The sequence below is a fragment of the Hyperolius riggenbachi genome, chromosome 5, assembly GCF_040937935.1.
Source record: "Hyperolius riggenbachi isolate aHypRig1 chromosome 5, aHypRig1.pri, whole genome shotgun sequence".
In the NCBI taxonomy this organism is placed as follows: Eukaryota; Metazoa; Chordata; class Amphibia; order Anura; family Hyperoliidae; genus Hyperolius; species Hyperolius riggenbachi.
This window is the reverse complement of record NC_090650.1, coordinates 354053855-354067958: the sequence shown is the minus strand read 5'-3', so window position 1 is coordinate 354067958 and position 14104 is coordinate 354053855. Positions and strand designations below refer to the sequence as shown.

The following is a 14104-nucleotide window of genomic DNA, read 5'->3' as shown; positions in this document are numbered from 1 at the left end:
CCTGTGACACTGCAAATGACCTTGGCAGGTTTTGTAGTGACATATTGTTTAAGTGTTACGTATAGAGTGCTTGGGGGTTCCAATGTAAAACTCGCACTGGGGCCCATAGCTCCATAGCTACGCCACTGTGTGGGAGACAGAATTCTATCTGGGTTGTAGGGGATCATTATTCATTTCATGACATGCAAAACAATTTATAACTTTTATACCATGTGTTGTTTTTTTTACTGTATTACAGTATAATCTCGTTATAATAAATTCTGATATATTAAACATTCTGGTATAGTAAACTAGTGGATTTTCTGTCTCATCATTAAAATGAAACTAACATAAAAATAGCAAACTGTCCATTCCTTTGTAAGTGGGCAAACTTACACATTTCACTGCAAGAAGTGTACTGTGGACAAATGCAATTATTTATATACGTACAGTATGTATCTATTAAAAAAAAAATAGAAAAGATTGGAATAGGTGTGTTTCCCCCATTTCTGTTGTAAAAGCAACAGTTGATGCAAACCTGTATTGAAAATAAACTAACGAGATAATCAATTGAATCTACAATTCTAATGTTAAATAGGTCTTCCCTGGAGTACCAGTCTTATTTACCACCTGTGATTTTAGCCTGTTACATAACAGACTCCGAACAGTGGTGTACCCACGGCTTCAGACATGCAACCTCGGTTGCCACGGACTCAGCCGATGGATGCAGATGCCTAGGTTAGTTAGTTATTAGGTAGGATTTATAGGTTAAAATCTATGCTTAGGAATCAACCCTTTTGTACCTGAGATAGGAGAGATTTACAACCTCTTATCCGTGAGCAGTACTACCATCCAACTACAGAGAAACTGTGATTTATTGCCCTGATTCTTCACTCCTAGATTCAAATAGCCAAAAAGCCTGCCATGTTTGAAAATTTAACCCCCTCTGCTCCCTTTTCACTGCCATTATCCAGGGTAAAGTGTGATTCATAGTGTGACTAATGTTTTCTGTTTAAAGTACAGTGGGAAAGACTCATCCCCCTCCCAAATGCTTAATGGATTTGTTTGATCTAAGTAAATGTAAAAAGATGAGGTAAAATGAGAGGTTTTTTTTTTCTAATAATGATCCACATTTTTAGCATGCATTTTTAGTTTGCTATTGAGCTGCCCTGGGAGTTGAAAACAATTCTTGGTTCCCTTTAATGCTTACAGAGAAAAAAAAAACAAAAGGAACACAACCTGGTTCAAGATTGGAACTGTAAATCCCCATATTTATCTCATCATTGAATTCAAACAGCACATACCGGTAGCATGTTTTCTGAGATTTACTGCAGTAATGTCATGTGCGTTGTGCAATTCGCGTTACATATACAATGTGTGTGCTTTGTGTGTATTATAGAAGCAATGCACATGGTGTATGCACAATCAACACATTACTTTGGTGGCATAAACAACGGCAAAATTGTTGTTTGTTGCCCAAACACAGCAATTTTTCCATAATTAAGTGAATTATCTGTTGTCTAAACAGATAAACATTCAGATATGCAAGTGACAGTTTCTATCCAGTCGTAAACTAAATCACAGCATAACCCTCACTGATGGGAATTAATGCTGTAAAGCTATTTCCTGGGTGAGAACAGCTTGTGCATGTGTGTTTGTGTGTGTGTGTGTGTGTGTGTGTGTGTGTGTGTGTGTGTGTGTGTGTGTGTTTGTGTGTGGTTGTGTGTGTGTGTGTGTGGTTGTGTGTGTGTGTGGTTGTGTGTGGTTGTGTGTGTGTGTGTGGTTGTGTGTGTGTGTGTGTGTGTGTGTGTGTGTGGTTGTGTGTGTGTGTGTGTGTGTGTGTGTGTGTAGATATAGATATAAAATATCTATATAGATAGATATCGATAAAAATATAGATATAAAAGGTCAATAGTTCATGTATTTTAGCCCTGGGATAGAGAAAAATTAAGAAATTAAATCTACTTTTTAGCTTTTAGACATAAAATAAAACTGTACGGTATCTAAAAAAAAGGTAATTTTTAGGAGAAGGAGGATAAATACAATTGTTTATCTTATCAGGTTTATTTTCACATGAGGTTCACTTTGAGCATGCCATACAATTTGCATGTGCTACTCGATCACCACTAAGGCCTTGTTCATACTGTGTGTACTGCCCTGCACCTTTCAACAATGCATATGGTGTGTGATATCAAAAAACATCAACAGTGCATCCACTGCACTGTCTGATAGTCACACTTGGGGCTTGATTCACAAAACCATGATAACTGATATCACGGCCGATGCAGTGTTTTGTGCGCGTTATAACGCGCGTAACGTTTTTCATGCGCAAACGTGAATTTTCGCGTGAAAACACGTCCATTTTCGCGTGAATATTCATGATTGCGCGAGAAAAATGTTACGCGTGTTAAAACACGCGCAAAATGTTCACTCGGCCGTGATATCCGTTAGCACAGTTTAGTGCATCAACCCATTAATGCACTGTGCAGCAATGCAATACAATATTACACTGCTGCATGGTCAGCAGCACAACACACGCATTTCATTCTGAATACATGGCCATCTACATTTACTAATGTGAACAAGACCCTTGTCCAACATTGTCTCTCCCATTGTGTGTACTCAACCAATTGGTCGAATGCACATCTGTGAGCCCTTTGGAGGCTTTGGAAGCACTTGTGTCCCTGAGTGCTTCCAAAGATGGTTGACTCCATACTGTGCGTGAGTAAGGTGCATAATGCACCAGAACAAACCAGCCCATGTCACCTCTAACCCAGTAATTTTAGTGATGATTAGAGACAGCAATTGTTGCTACCAGGAACATACATTACTGAAAAGCTATCAAAAGAAATATCGAACAAGTGGAAGCTCTTGAGAAAATAAAGAAAAGTAATGCTTGATGCAAAGGCAACACGACTTACTGCATTTATTAGACCTCTGTAACATAGTGGTTGATGTACTTTGAATGTACTCTCCACAACAATCTTGTTAACATATTACTTGATAAAACAGTGCATATGCCATTGACTTACGTATTAAATAAGAAGTGCTGTGATGTGGTGAAAAGGGTTTTGTCATATCTCCTCACGCTCTTCACCTGAGAAAGGGATTCACAGCTAAAGTCCTTAGGTTTAGTACAATAAAAATATTCTTCTTCTCTCTGGTTTGCATATTCACAGAGCTCTTGGGTTGTGTTAAGTTCAAATCCACAATTCACCTCTTTTTCTTGGTGGGGTTTGGTAAACTTGCCCAGGTGGTCCACATAACCATGCCCTTTGTTTCTGTAGGTCCAGAGGGCTGAAGCTCCTTCACTAGGATGCATGACTAATATGGAAATAGTAACCATGCCTTCCCAGAATAGCGTAAAATGAATATGATATGTCCCATTATTGAAATCCTCAATTCTACCAGAGGCTGCGGCTCCAATCTCCGATGTAAACATTCTAGCTCTTAAGTAGTCTCCTCCATACGTCTTCTTCCTTCTTAGCCAGTCATACATATCAACTTGTATTATTAATTGGTCTCCAACACAATAGCTGGTCTTTGGGTTTTTTAAGAAGGCTTTGCTGTGTTTTGCACTAGTTGTTTCTTCTTTGTCAGTAACAATAGTCTTGGGAATTGTGCTATCTATCTGATGAAATATTTTATTTATTTCCACTTGAAGTTCTGACAAAGGCTTTACTGTCACCACATTTTTCATAATGGGGATATCTTGCCTCTTACACTATTAAGCAGAATAAAGATTATTGGCATCTGAGTTTATATATATATATATATATATATATATATATATGTATATATATATATATATATATATATATATATATATATATATATATATATATATATATATATATATATATATACATATACACACACAAAGCTATAGTTTGTATATTTAAAAATAGAGTGCAATATATATCCTTTTTAAATGGTGCAATTTTATATAAATGGAATTAAATCATTATTTTTTTAATATCTCTTGCAATTAGTACTTTTTTCTTATGTTTTTCTATATATGATACTATCGATTCATTGTTTATCAATGTATTTATTGTTAATGAATTGATTATTAGTTTACAATCATTTATTATAATTTACTTCTTACATCTTCACCAGTACTGAACTTCCTCAAGGTTGTAGGCTAGCAAAGACAGGGCCCCTTCATTTTTGTGTCTTGTAGGTTGTTGTGCATTTTATTAATCACTATACAGCTGGCTCCATAACTTATTTTATTGATTTATTTTATTATTTAATTTCACTTGTTGTCTACTATTTCTATATTTTGTACTAATGTCTGCAGTTTTATGTACACCATTGTGGTTTTAGGTGCCTGTGGTTTTTTTTAATACTCTGTACAGAGCACAGAAGTTGATGGCACTATATAAACAGGTGATAATAATAATAACAATATTAAAAAGTACTCAAAAGGAATATGTGTGTTTCCTCTGCAGCAGGTTACTTTGATGTTGTCTCTGTGGTGTTCCATTCCTCATATATTTATACTTCCTACTTGTTGGATCACTGCACATGACAGGAGAAACTCACCCTCTGAATCGGCCTCCTTCCATCCTCTCACTATCTCATTGAAAGCGTTTATCTACAGCTAAGCCAAAATTGGCTTCATGTCAAATACAAACATAAGCATCTATATGACAACAAATATGTGAACAAACAAGAGATGTGCTTCATGGCAAAATGGTTAAAAGATTCCCACACAGCTCACATATTAAGCATAGACTATACGGGAGGTAAGTATGACCTGTGTATGGTTATTTTGACTTTTTTATTTTCAGTTCAGGTTCTTTTTAAGGGAGAAGACATCTTTCAACTTGGTTTGACATTTTTTTTTTTACAATTTGTATGCAGCTTAAAATTGGGTAATTCAAATTTACCAGCAGTGGCATTTGATTGGGCCAAGGTCCGATTCCGCTGAAATTCTGAATTCTGAAAAAGGTAATTACCAATACCGCAGCATACCCGCGGTGATCCGATTTCTGACTTTCCGAAATGTCTGAATAGTTACTCTAATTGGCTTGGACTTGGAAGCATTCGACCAATCAGAGAATGCAGATTTGTCCAGTGAAAATCAGATTGCTGTGGTAATTATAGACGAATGACAAAACTCAGATACTAATGAGCATTTTTCGAGTCTTCTGATTGGTGTAAAATTTCCACGATTTTGCCAAATCATTGCATTGGGGCAGCATGGTGGCGTAGTGGTTAGCGCTCTTGCCTTGTAGTGCTGGGTCCCCAGTTTGAATCCCAGCTACGGCATTCAAACTATCATTCCAATTTAATGAATTTTGTCAATGGTTTATGTAGAAGGTAGGGTAGATAAGAAAACTTGTGGTTGGAATGAGTGAGTTGGCCATCAGCTGTAGAGGGATTTGGTTAAAGTGGTTGGTGGTTGCTTGGTAGTTATTGTATCATTTGGGGGGAGGTATGAACGCTACAGGGTCATGCCTCAGCCACACCCTTTCATGCCTGCTGGCTACTCCCCCTGCCACATCCCTGGTGATGTTGTCACCTGGCCTCTACATGAATACGGAGGCCAGACATGCTAGGTGGGGAGTGGAGAGAAATAATAGTAAAGCATAATCTGTTTTTGATCTGGTTATGAGGTTCACAGTGGCATAGGGTCCTTGGTCGCAGCAGTCACCTGTGCAACTGGGCCTGGGGACCCGCTTGTCCTCCCCATGTGATGCATGGTGAGGCACAGGGGCAGGCTCAGTAACAGCAGCTAAGGAGGTAATCAGATACATTGCCAGTATTTAACATCGCATGTACTACTTACTTATTCCTGTTTCTGCATTCCATCTCATAGTAACAGTGCCCTCCTGGCTACCTATACTGGGGCACCTATTCCTGACTACCAATACTGGGGCACCTATTCCTGGCTACCTATACTGGAGGCACTTATAGCTGGCTACCTATATTGGGGCACCTATTCCTGTCTACCAATAGTGAGGGCACCTATTCCTGGCTACCAATAGTGGGTGCACCTATTCCTGGCTACCTATACTGGGGAACCTATTCCTGGCTACCTATACTCGGGAACCTATTCCTGGCTACCTATACGGGGGCATCTATGCCTTGCTACCTGTACTGGGGGCACCTATTCCTGGCTACCTATACTGGTGGCACCTATTTATGGCTACTTATACTGGGGCACCTATTCCTAGATACCTTTACTGAGGGCTTTTATTCCTGGCTACCTATACTGGGGGGCACCTATTCCTGGCTACCTATACTGGGGCACCTATTCCTGGATACCTTTACTGGGGGTTCTTATACCTGGCTAGCTATACTGGAGGCTCCTATACATGGCTACCTGTGAGGAGTGGAGCACTTCTGGCTACCATACTGGAGTGGGAGGGGGGGCAAATTCCGCATCAGGGCCATGAAGTGCATAGCTACGCTACAGGAGGTTCACTTGCAGGTGCTCAATAGAGCCATGAATTGTGACAGCAGCCAGTTTAGTCCTGTCTGAAAGGCTGTCTAGAGATGCAGCCATACTACCAGATAGACTCATCTTAAGTCAGAACAAATTTAGTGTCACTGTCTACATAAAAACCATTAAGAAACAATTTTTATGACAGTATATGTCACTAAAGAGGAGAAAGAAAGTATGCAGCCTCTATATTTAAACAACTATATAATTACATACTGTGCCCAACCCAACATACTTATATATGGGCACATTTCATATGAAAGCTTGATTCCCCCTGAACTCAACACCTACACACAATATACGCTCAACTATATGAATGAACGGGGTCCAGGCTGCTGATCATTACTAACACAATGAGATAATAAACAAATATTCGGGTAAAAATGTTAATATAAATTATACCTTTTGAATGTAAATAACATTTAAAAGGAGACAAAACACAACAACTGTCATCAGGACACTTTTATAGGATAGCTTGCACTCCATTCTACCTAAAGGAGACAAAAGAAACATAATTGGCTGTGCTGAAGATTGTATGCACAGGATTCTGTATTAATACATAATTCCAAAGGTAATAACACTTACTGTATTGCTGTATTGCTCGATTTGGTGTCCCATAGAGCAGTCAGTCAATATGCTGTATGACAGTCAAAGTTCAGTGCTGTGTCTATATATTACCAGTTATTAAGAAGGGTGTGTTCTAAATACACCTAAGTGGCGAGAACAGGCTTCCTAACAGAAGTGAGGCAGATACAGCTTATGTTAGACTGAATAAATCCACGCATACTGACTGACATACTGAGCTTTTCAGCACTTTTAAAGCATGCTTTATCAGGGCCGGATTTGTACTTTTTACCGCCCAAGGCCGACTGTCACCAGCTGCCCCCAGACCGACAGCATCCTAAACTTCCCCCACAACATAGCAGGAATTAGATTGTAGGCTCTACTGAGAACAGTTTGTGAAGTGGTGGCAGGGGTTACATTATAAGTTGATCTGAGGACCAGGGTTGCTCGTAAACTACGCCAGCGCGAATCTACGCATCGTAGTACGCAACTACGCATCGTAGTTCGTAGGCGAAGTTTAAGAACTACACGTACGCATTTCCGCGTAGTCGTAGTCCCGCTATGCGTAGCTTCGCCCGCTACGCGTAGTTGACGTATGTATTGTGAAGTCAACTACGCGTGCGGTAACTGCATTTATATGGGTCATTGCGCATGCGCAGAAATTTTATTTGCATTTATACGCATACAATTCCGCATTAGATGTTGGAATGTATGCTTATATTAGTTTGTGTATGCGCATAGTTAGCAGATTATTGCGGACATTTTTCAGCATAAGGGCATAAGCGGTCGCATCAACTACGCTACGCAATACGTGAAGCTTGCGTATTTTAATGCGTAGTCTACGGTATGCTAACATAGCGAAGTGGCTGATTTCGGAGCCGTAGATTGCGAAGCGTATTTGCGTAAAAATACGCGTAGTTCCAGCGTAGAGAAGTTGGCTGACTACGACCATCCCTGCTGAGGACAGTTAGTGACATGATGCAGGGATTCTGTAAGCTCTTTGGCGAGCGGCACATTCGATGAGGGGCAAACAGCTCAGAGATCACTGTCAGTGCCTGTTCTGAAGGGCCACTGCCCCTTCATCCCCCAAGTGCCAAATCCGGCTGTTGGTAGCCGCCCACCGCCATGTGCAAACGCTGTGTAGCTCAGCCTTTCTCAACCTTTTTACCCTGGAGGAACCCTGCAAATAACCTTTGGATCTCAAGGAACCCTTGCATTTATTTTGCAGGAGGCAACTCTCACCCCCCCCCCCCCTTCCCCTATTACAGTGCCACTTTTTATACTGTCTCCTTATCCTAGTGCTTTTTATTAATGTGCTCATTATTATTCTGACCCCCAATTTGGTGCTTCTTTTTACAGTACCCCTATTATAATGTGCTGTGTTATACTTCCCCCACGAAGGGACAAAATGCCAAGGAATCCCTGCAGAGTACACAAGGAACCCTAGTGTTCCAGGAAACTCTAGTTGAGAAAGCCTGGTGTAGCAGGACAAATGTTCAGCAGGCTAATTGCTACTGCCACCCTGCTGCCCACAGCCTGCCCCTTGCTTTCCTGGTGCCCTAGGCCATGGCCTTTGTGGCCTTGCCTGAAATCTGGCCATGTGCTTTATATCATATGGGTCCCATTGCCCTGAGCCTCTTTAGCTCTAGAGGAAACGCCATGTAGAGGTGAGTGAAATAGTTGCTGATGTGCTCGGTAAAGCTTCATTCAACTTCCAGTGGATTTGCACATTTTCAGCAAACCAGTTTTGCAAAACTGGCATTATTATAGCCCCAATGTATTTGCATTGTTTCAAAAGTGTGAACACAGTTTGCTGTATGTGTACAATATCATTATGCCCTTTATTGTGTATTTACATACCGTTGACATCTTGTGCAGTACTTTTACATAGTGTATATAGTCATGTCCCTCATTGTCCCTCAGAGGAGCTCACAGTCTAACTCCTACCATAGTCAGTCATTGTTTTATGTTCCAATTGTAGTCTAAAGGTACCCATACATCACATGATTTTAGCGGCCGATCGACCAAGAGACTGATCTCTCTCTGATCGAATCTGATGAGCGAGAGGTCTGTTGGTCATCATAAACCACAGCCTGAAATCTTTTGGGAATTAGCCTTTGTGACGCTGCCTCACTACCACTCCGCCTGGCTACTGTCTCTCCTGTTTTATGTCATGTCCTCCCCACCCCCACTCTCCCCCCCCCCCCTCTTCAGTTCCCATTCAGTTATACTTTACCTGTCCGCTGTCCATCCATGTGCTTGTTGTGCTTCCGCATTTGCGCCCCCAGCGTTATAGCATCTGGGGCACACGCCACGTATTATAACGCTGGCAACCCCATGGGGGCGCAAATGCAGAAGTACAAAGAGGACATGGACGACAGATAGGTAAAGCAAATCTTTACGGGAACTGGAGGGGACAAAAATATTATGGGGGCGACGGCCAGGGGTTTCCATCATGTTCATCATTTGCAATTATTGCACACCATTTCCGCCACACACCTCATCGAGCATGTCAGCACAAGATTTTCCAGCATATCCGATCTATGCATGTGACCATTTTCAACCCCAAATTGGTCCGAATCGTCTATCAGGTATACTCTTTTCAGCACCGTTTTTCCTCAGATTCGACAGTAGTTATAGAATCTGATGAATGATCGGCCGAAAAGTCTACAGATGTATGGTCACCTTAACTACTTTCGGACCAAGGTAATTGAAATCTACGCCCTGTCTTGGTGGGCTCCTGGCTGGCAGGGTGTAGATTTCAATCACCGTCTGCAGTGTGCATTCGCCGTTTCCGTCGCTCCCCGCCAATCGCACCGCTCAAACCCCGACGTCTCTCACCGCAGCTCACAGGCTCTGCCTGTCTCTAGGACGGCAAAGCCATGTGAACCGGTCAGGAGCTGATTTCATTGGCTCCTGGCCATGTCTATCAATGTAAGCCGCTCCCATTGGCTTACATTGATAGACACAGTCAGGAGCCAATGAAAGCGGCTCCTGACTGGCTCACATGGCTCTGCCATCATAGAGACGGCAGAGTCTATGTACTTAGGATCCCGGCTAGCGGCGATGACATCAGGATTCCGTCGTTCTTGTACCAGCGGTCTCTGGTCTTTAAGGGGGCAGAGACCGCTGGTACTTAAGTGGTTAAAGTGAACCTGAGATGAGAAGCGTCTCAGGTTCCATACTTACCGTAGGACCACTCGTCCCTCGCCGTCTCCCCAGGTGGCTCTGGTACCCGGCAATTCAGCCCGAAAGCCTGGCCAAGTCATGTTTCGACGATCAGGGACGAGCAGCCCTAAGGGGGCTTAAGGAAGCCTCAGGTAAGTGTGGTAGCTGAGACGCTTCTCATCTCAGGTACACTTTAAGGCCAGGGGTATTCCACTGTGGTCTGAAGATCCTCTTTTTCCTGATGTGCAACATGGTTTGGCCTACCAGATCCTGCACCAGTACAGTAGATATGCCATCTATGGGGGTTACAGAGCGTTTGGAATTTCCATACTTTAAGGCCAAGGGCATAAGTACATCTCAAAGGCTCAGCTTGTGTGTTTGTCTTCACAGAAGATTTTCAGGCTAGTTTCAGGCTATAACTTTAGCTCCTATATGTATGGTCAAATTTTCCAGTATGGCTCCTATTTGAAATATCATTCAATCTCTGGTCATGATTGGCTGAAATTTCTTTTTGCATCATTTTTTTTATTTTTTTTTTAATTCCTCAAATGCTGACATTTTCTTATCAGGGAAATTGATGTTATTTGGCATCGTTATATTTAGCCATTGCACATTTTGATATGTTATGATTCTTTGCATTCTGACATTTATACTATCGGGATGATTCACTGTAATGATCGCTGCTGCAGCAGGTGTTGCTGGAAGTAGTAGTGCTGCAGCTCAGGCAGTTCTGATCTCTTTCCATGCAAGCTGCATAGCTTTGTCTGCCTTTCCCTGCTGTCAGCTTGTGACTGATTATCATTCACCTGTGTGGGAATCTGCATGTTTGCTCCCATTGGATGACCTCAGTATAAAGATCTGCTTCCTGCAGGACTCCTCGGGTTTTCATAGCTTCAGTTTAAGCCTGCCTTGCTGTCGCTTCAGCCCCCGATCGTGTTTCTTGTTCTAAAGATACTTTGCTGGTCTTTGCATCATATATTGGTTCATTGCCAATATATATGCATACCAGCACGTTTATTATTTTCCTTGTATTCGTGTTACGTTGATACATCAGTGTCGTACACGAACTGTTTATATCCTGTGTGCAGTTAGTCAGCTTTCCAGCACGTTTTGGTAGTTTGCGCATATCGTGAGCACCCGTGCTGAGCTAGTATCCTGCTCCTGGTCCTGTTCGTGGATTGCGTTCATCTCTGCGAGGAGATAACGAATCCTTCTGAATCCTGTCCTGTTACCGTTTGAGGATTGCGTTTATCTCTACGAAGAGATAGCGAATCCTTCTGAGTCCTGTTCCCTGTATTACTCCAGTCCTAGTCAGCATTCCTGCTTATGTCATATATCGGTTCATTGCCGATATATACATATGTTAGTCAGACGTTACAAATAGTTTCATTGATAGCTGTAATTGTAATACGCTAGGAAAACATACTTATTGTATATTTATCTGTGTTACGTTCATCTATCTCGATCCTGCTATTTCCTGACTATCCTGTCCTGTCTTTGTGAGGCACGCCATCGCTGCAATCGCATTGGCTGCCTCATTCCAGTCTGTCTTGTTTTGGACGCTTGCTGTCGCTAAGTAGCGGCTAGCTAGCAAGCGTTCATTCTGTCTACCTGTCCTGATCTCCTCAGTTCTGGTTTATGCGCTCAGCGCTACCTTGCGCTGAGACGTTATCGCAAAAGTATTGTTTGTGGCTGTCGGATCTGCACCGGCTCTGTGCGCCACAATCTCCTATTGGAGTCAGTCCTCCCCTCCACTATACTAGGGATAGCCTGTTTCCGTGTGCTAGTGTGTGTACCTCCTCCACGTCAGCTCATGCGTTGCATGCTGACTGTGGAGAATACACCACCAAGCCTTACATTCACATAATTAAAAATGGCTGTCACTACTAGCCAGCTTGTCTGCCATATTGTCTGCGTTCTGACCTGGAAACAGTTCTTTTTTTTTGTAACACTCTTTTATTTCAAAGAAAAAAATAGATGCATACAGTACATAAGAACAGAGAAACATTAAGACATTGTCAGAGCATCATTAGTAGAAAAAGATACACCAACATTTGGCAATAAAATTTGCAACAGCAATGTGACAATAACCAACAGGATCCGTGTTAATTAACAGCCTTTTCTCTCAGGATGCCATATACGCCAAATATAAGAGACGTTCAAAAGAAACAAGTATACAATCCAATAATCGGTTACTAAGTCAGAGGGAATATCTGCACAAATAGTCATATATTTACCATCATGAAGGTGTATAGTGCTATGGGTGTCCATAAATACCACTATAGGGGGTGTGTCCAGGGAGTGTGTCCAGGGTGTTGGTATGTAGAGGAAATAATGACACAGAGAATGGAATACCAGGGTCATGAGGGACACTATTTCAACCGTCCAATCAAGGAGGAAAAGTAAAATATAAGCCCGAAGGACAGAGAAGATCAATAATTAATGGATGAAAGTCTTATAATCACTGCTGTCTTTAAACTCAAACCACAGAGCCCAATTTACCACAAACTTATGAGAAGATTCCGCCTTATTATGGATGAGCTCCTCAACATCTGCAATGGTTTGGACACGGTCTAGCCACATTTTGACTGTAGGAGGTGTCTGGGATTGCCACAAGGAGGTGATACAGGATTTGGCCGCATTCAAAAGGTGGCAGGGGAGAGATTTCCCATAACTTTTGCCAGTGTGGGCCATTTTATGGAGGAAAAAGGCTTCAGGTTCCCAGCGAACTTCAAAGTCTGCAATTTGTTTTATTAGGAATTTCACTGTTTTCTCACCCAGAGTGGTGGGGGTCAGATGTCATGTCACACTGCCCGATGTAAAATTAAAAAATTGCACCATTAGGTAAACATAATCTGAAACCTAAATAGGTTCACTAGTGCTCAAAATATTACATGGCTATGCAAAACGACTGACTGAACGAAAGGACCAAAAAGTCAAAGTACCACACCAAACTATGAATATAAATCAATACAAATCATTTATAATAAATTCAAATGAAAGACTATAAATAAATCAATAGCATAAAGCAAGCATGGTAATTAATGTTCAAACGTTATATACTATTTAATGTATAAGGCTGGGCTCCCACCAAATGTACAATGGTGACTTCACAGCATATCCTGCGAAATTAACCATGTCAGTGCCTGTGTGCTTTTACATTGATTTTATGGTAAAACGCGCACAAATTCGCTGTAAAATTCGCTGTAAAATTCGCATATGAAAACGCATGCGAATTTCCTATTAAATACATTGTATGCGAATCGCACACTGCAAGGCGGTGTGCGAATTCTGAGGGCTCTGCCATGCAGATTTTTTCTGCACAGAAAAACGCTCAGAAATCCTGACAAGTGGAAACAGTCCCATCCACTTGTATTGTCTATGCGAATCTGCATGCAGGAAACGCATGCAGATATGCTCTAGTGGAAACGGGCCCTCAGTGTTGTGCATCCACCACCGTTCTGGTCCTTGGCACTGCTGCCACCATTGCTTGGCTCCACTGCAGGGGACACTCAACTGGGATATATACCGGAGTCCCGGGAGAAGCAGGCTCCCATTAGATAGCACTAAGAATGCTGCCTAGCAACAGGAAGGATTTTTATTGGTCCACCACTCAGTGAACCAATAGGAGCCTTCTTTTGGTTGAGTTACGATATATATATACCGGCGGAGTGTCCCATGCAATGGAGCTGAGCGGAGGACCTGAGACCACCGAAGGCACAGAAGAGGCCTCAGCAGAGCAGGAATGTACAGGTCAACAAGCCTAGGGAGAATGGACCCTGTCCATTCTTATAGGCTTACATTAATTCTGTCAGTCATCCATTTTGTTGGTGTTCTGTGAATTTTGTACAGGTTCCAAATTTGCATAACCTTACAGCAACAGATCAAACGGATCTGCTGCAGACTGACAGTGGGAATCCTCATAGACCAACGGCCGCT

General features: G+C 41.9%; 1 protein-coding gene across 1 annotated transcript in view; it reads right to left on the bottom strand.

Annotated features, from left to right (window-relative positions):
- LOC137519427 (NXPE family member 2-like) overlaps window positions 1-3679 on the bottom strand; it is a 44060-nt gene extending 40381 nt beyond the window's left edge. Inside the window, exon 1 of the mRNA XM_068238379.1 lies at window positions 3012-3679. Coding sequence (XP_068094480.1) covers window positions 3012-3679 — 668 coding nt within the window. The remainder of the gene's footprint in view (window positions 1-3011) is intronic.
- Between the last annotated feature and the right edge of the window lie 10425 nt (window positions 3680-14104).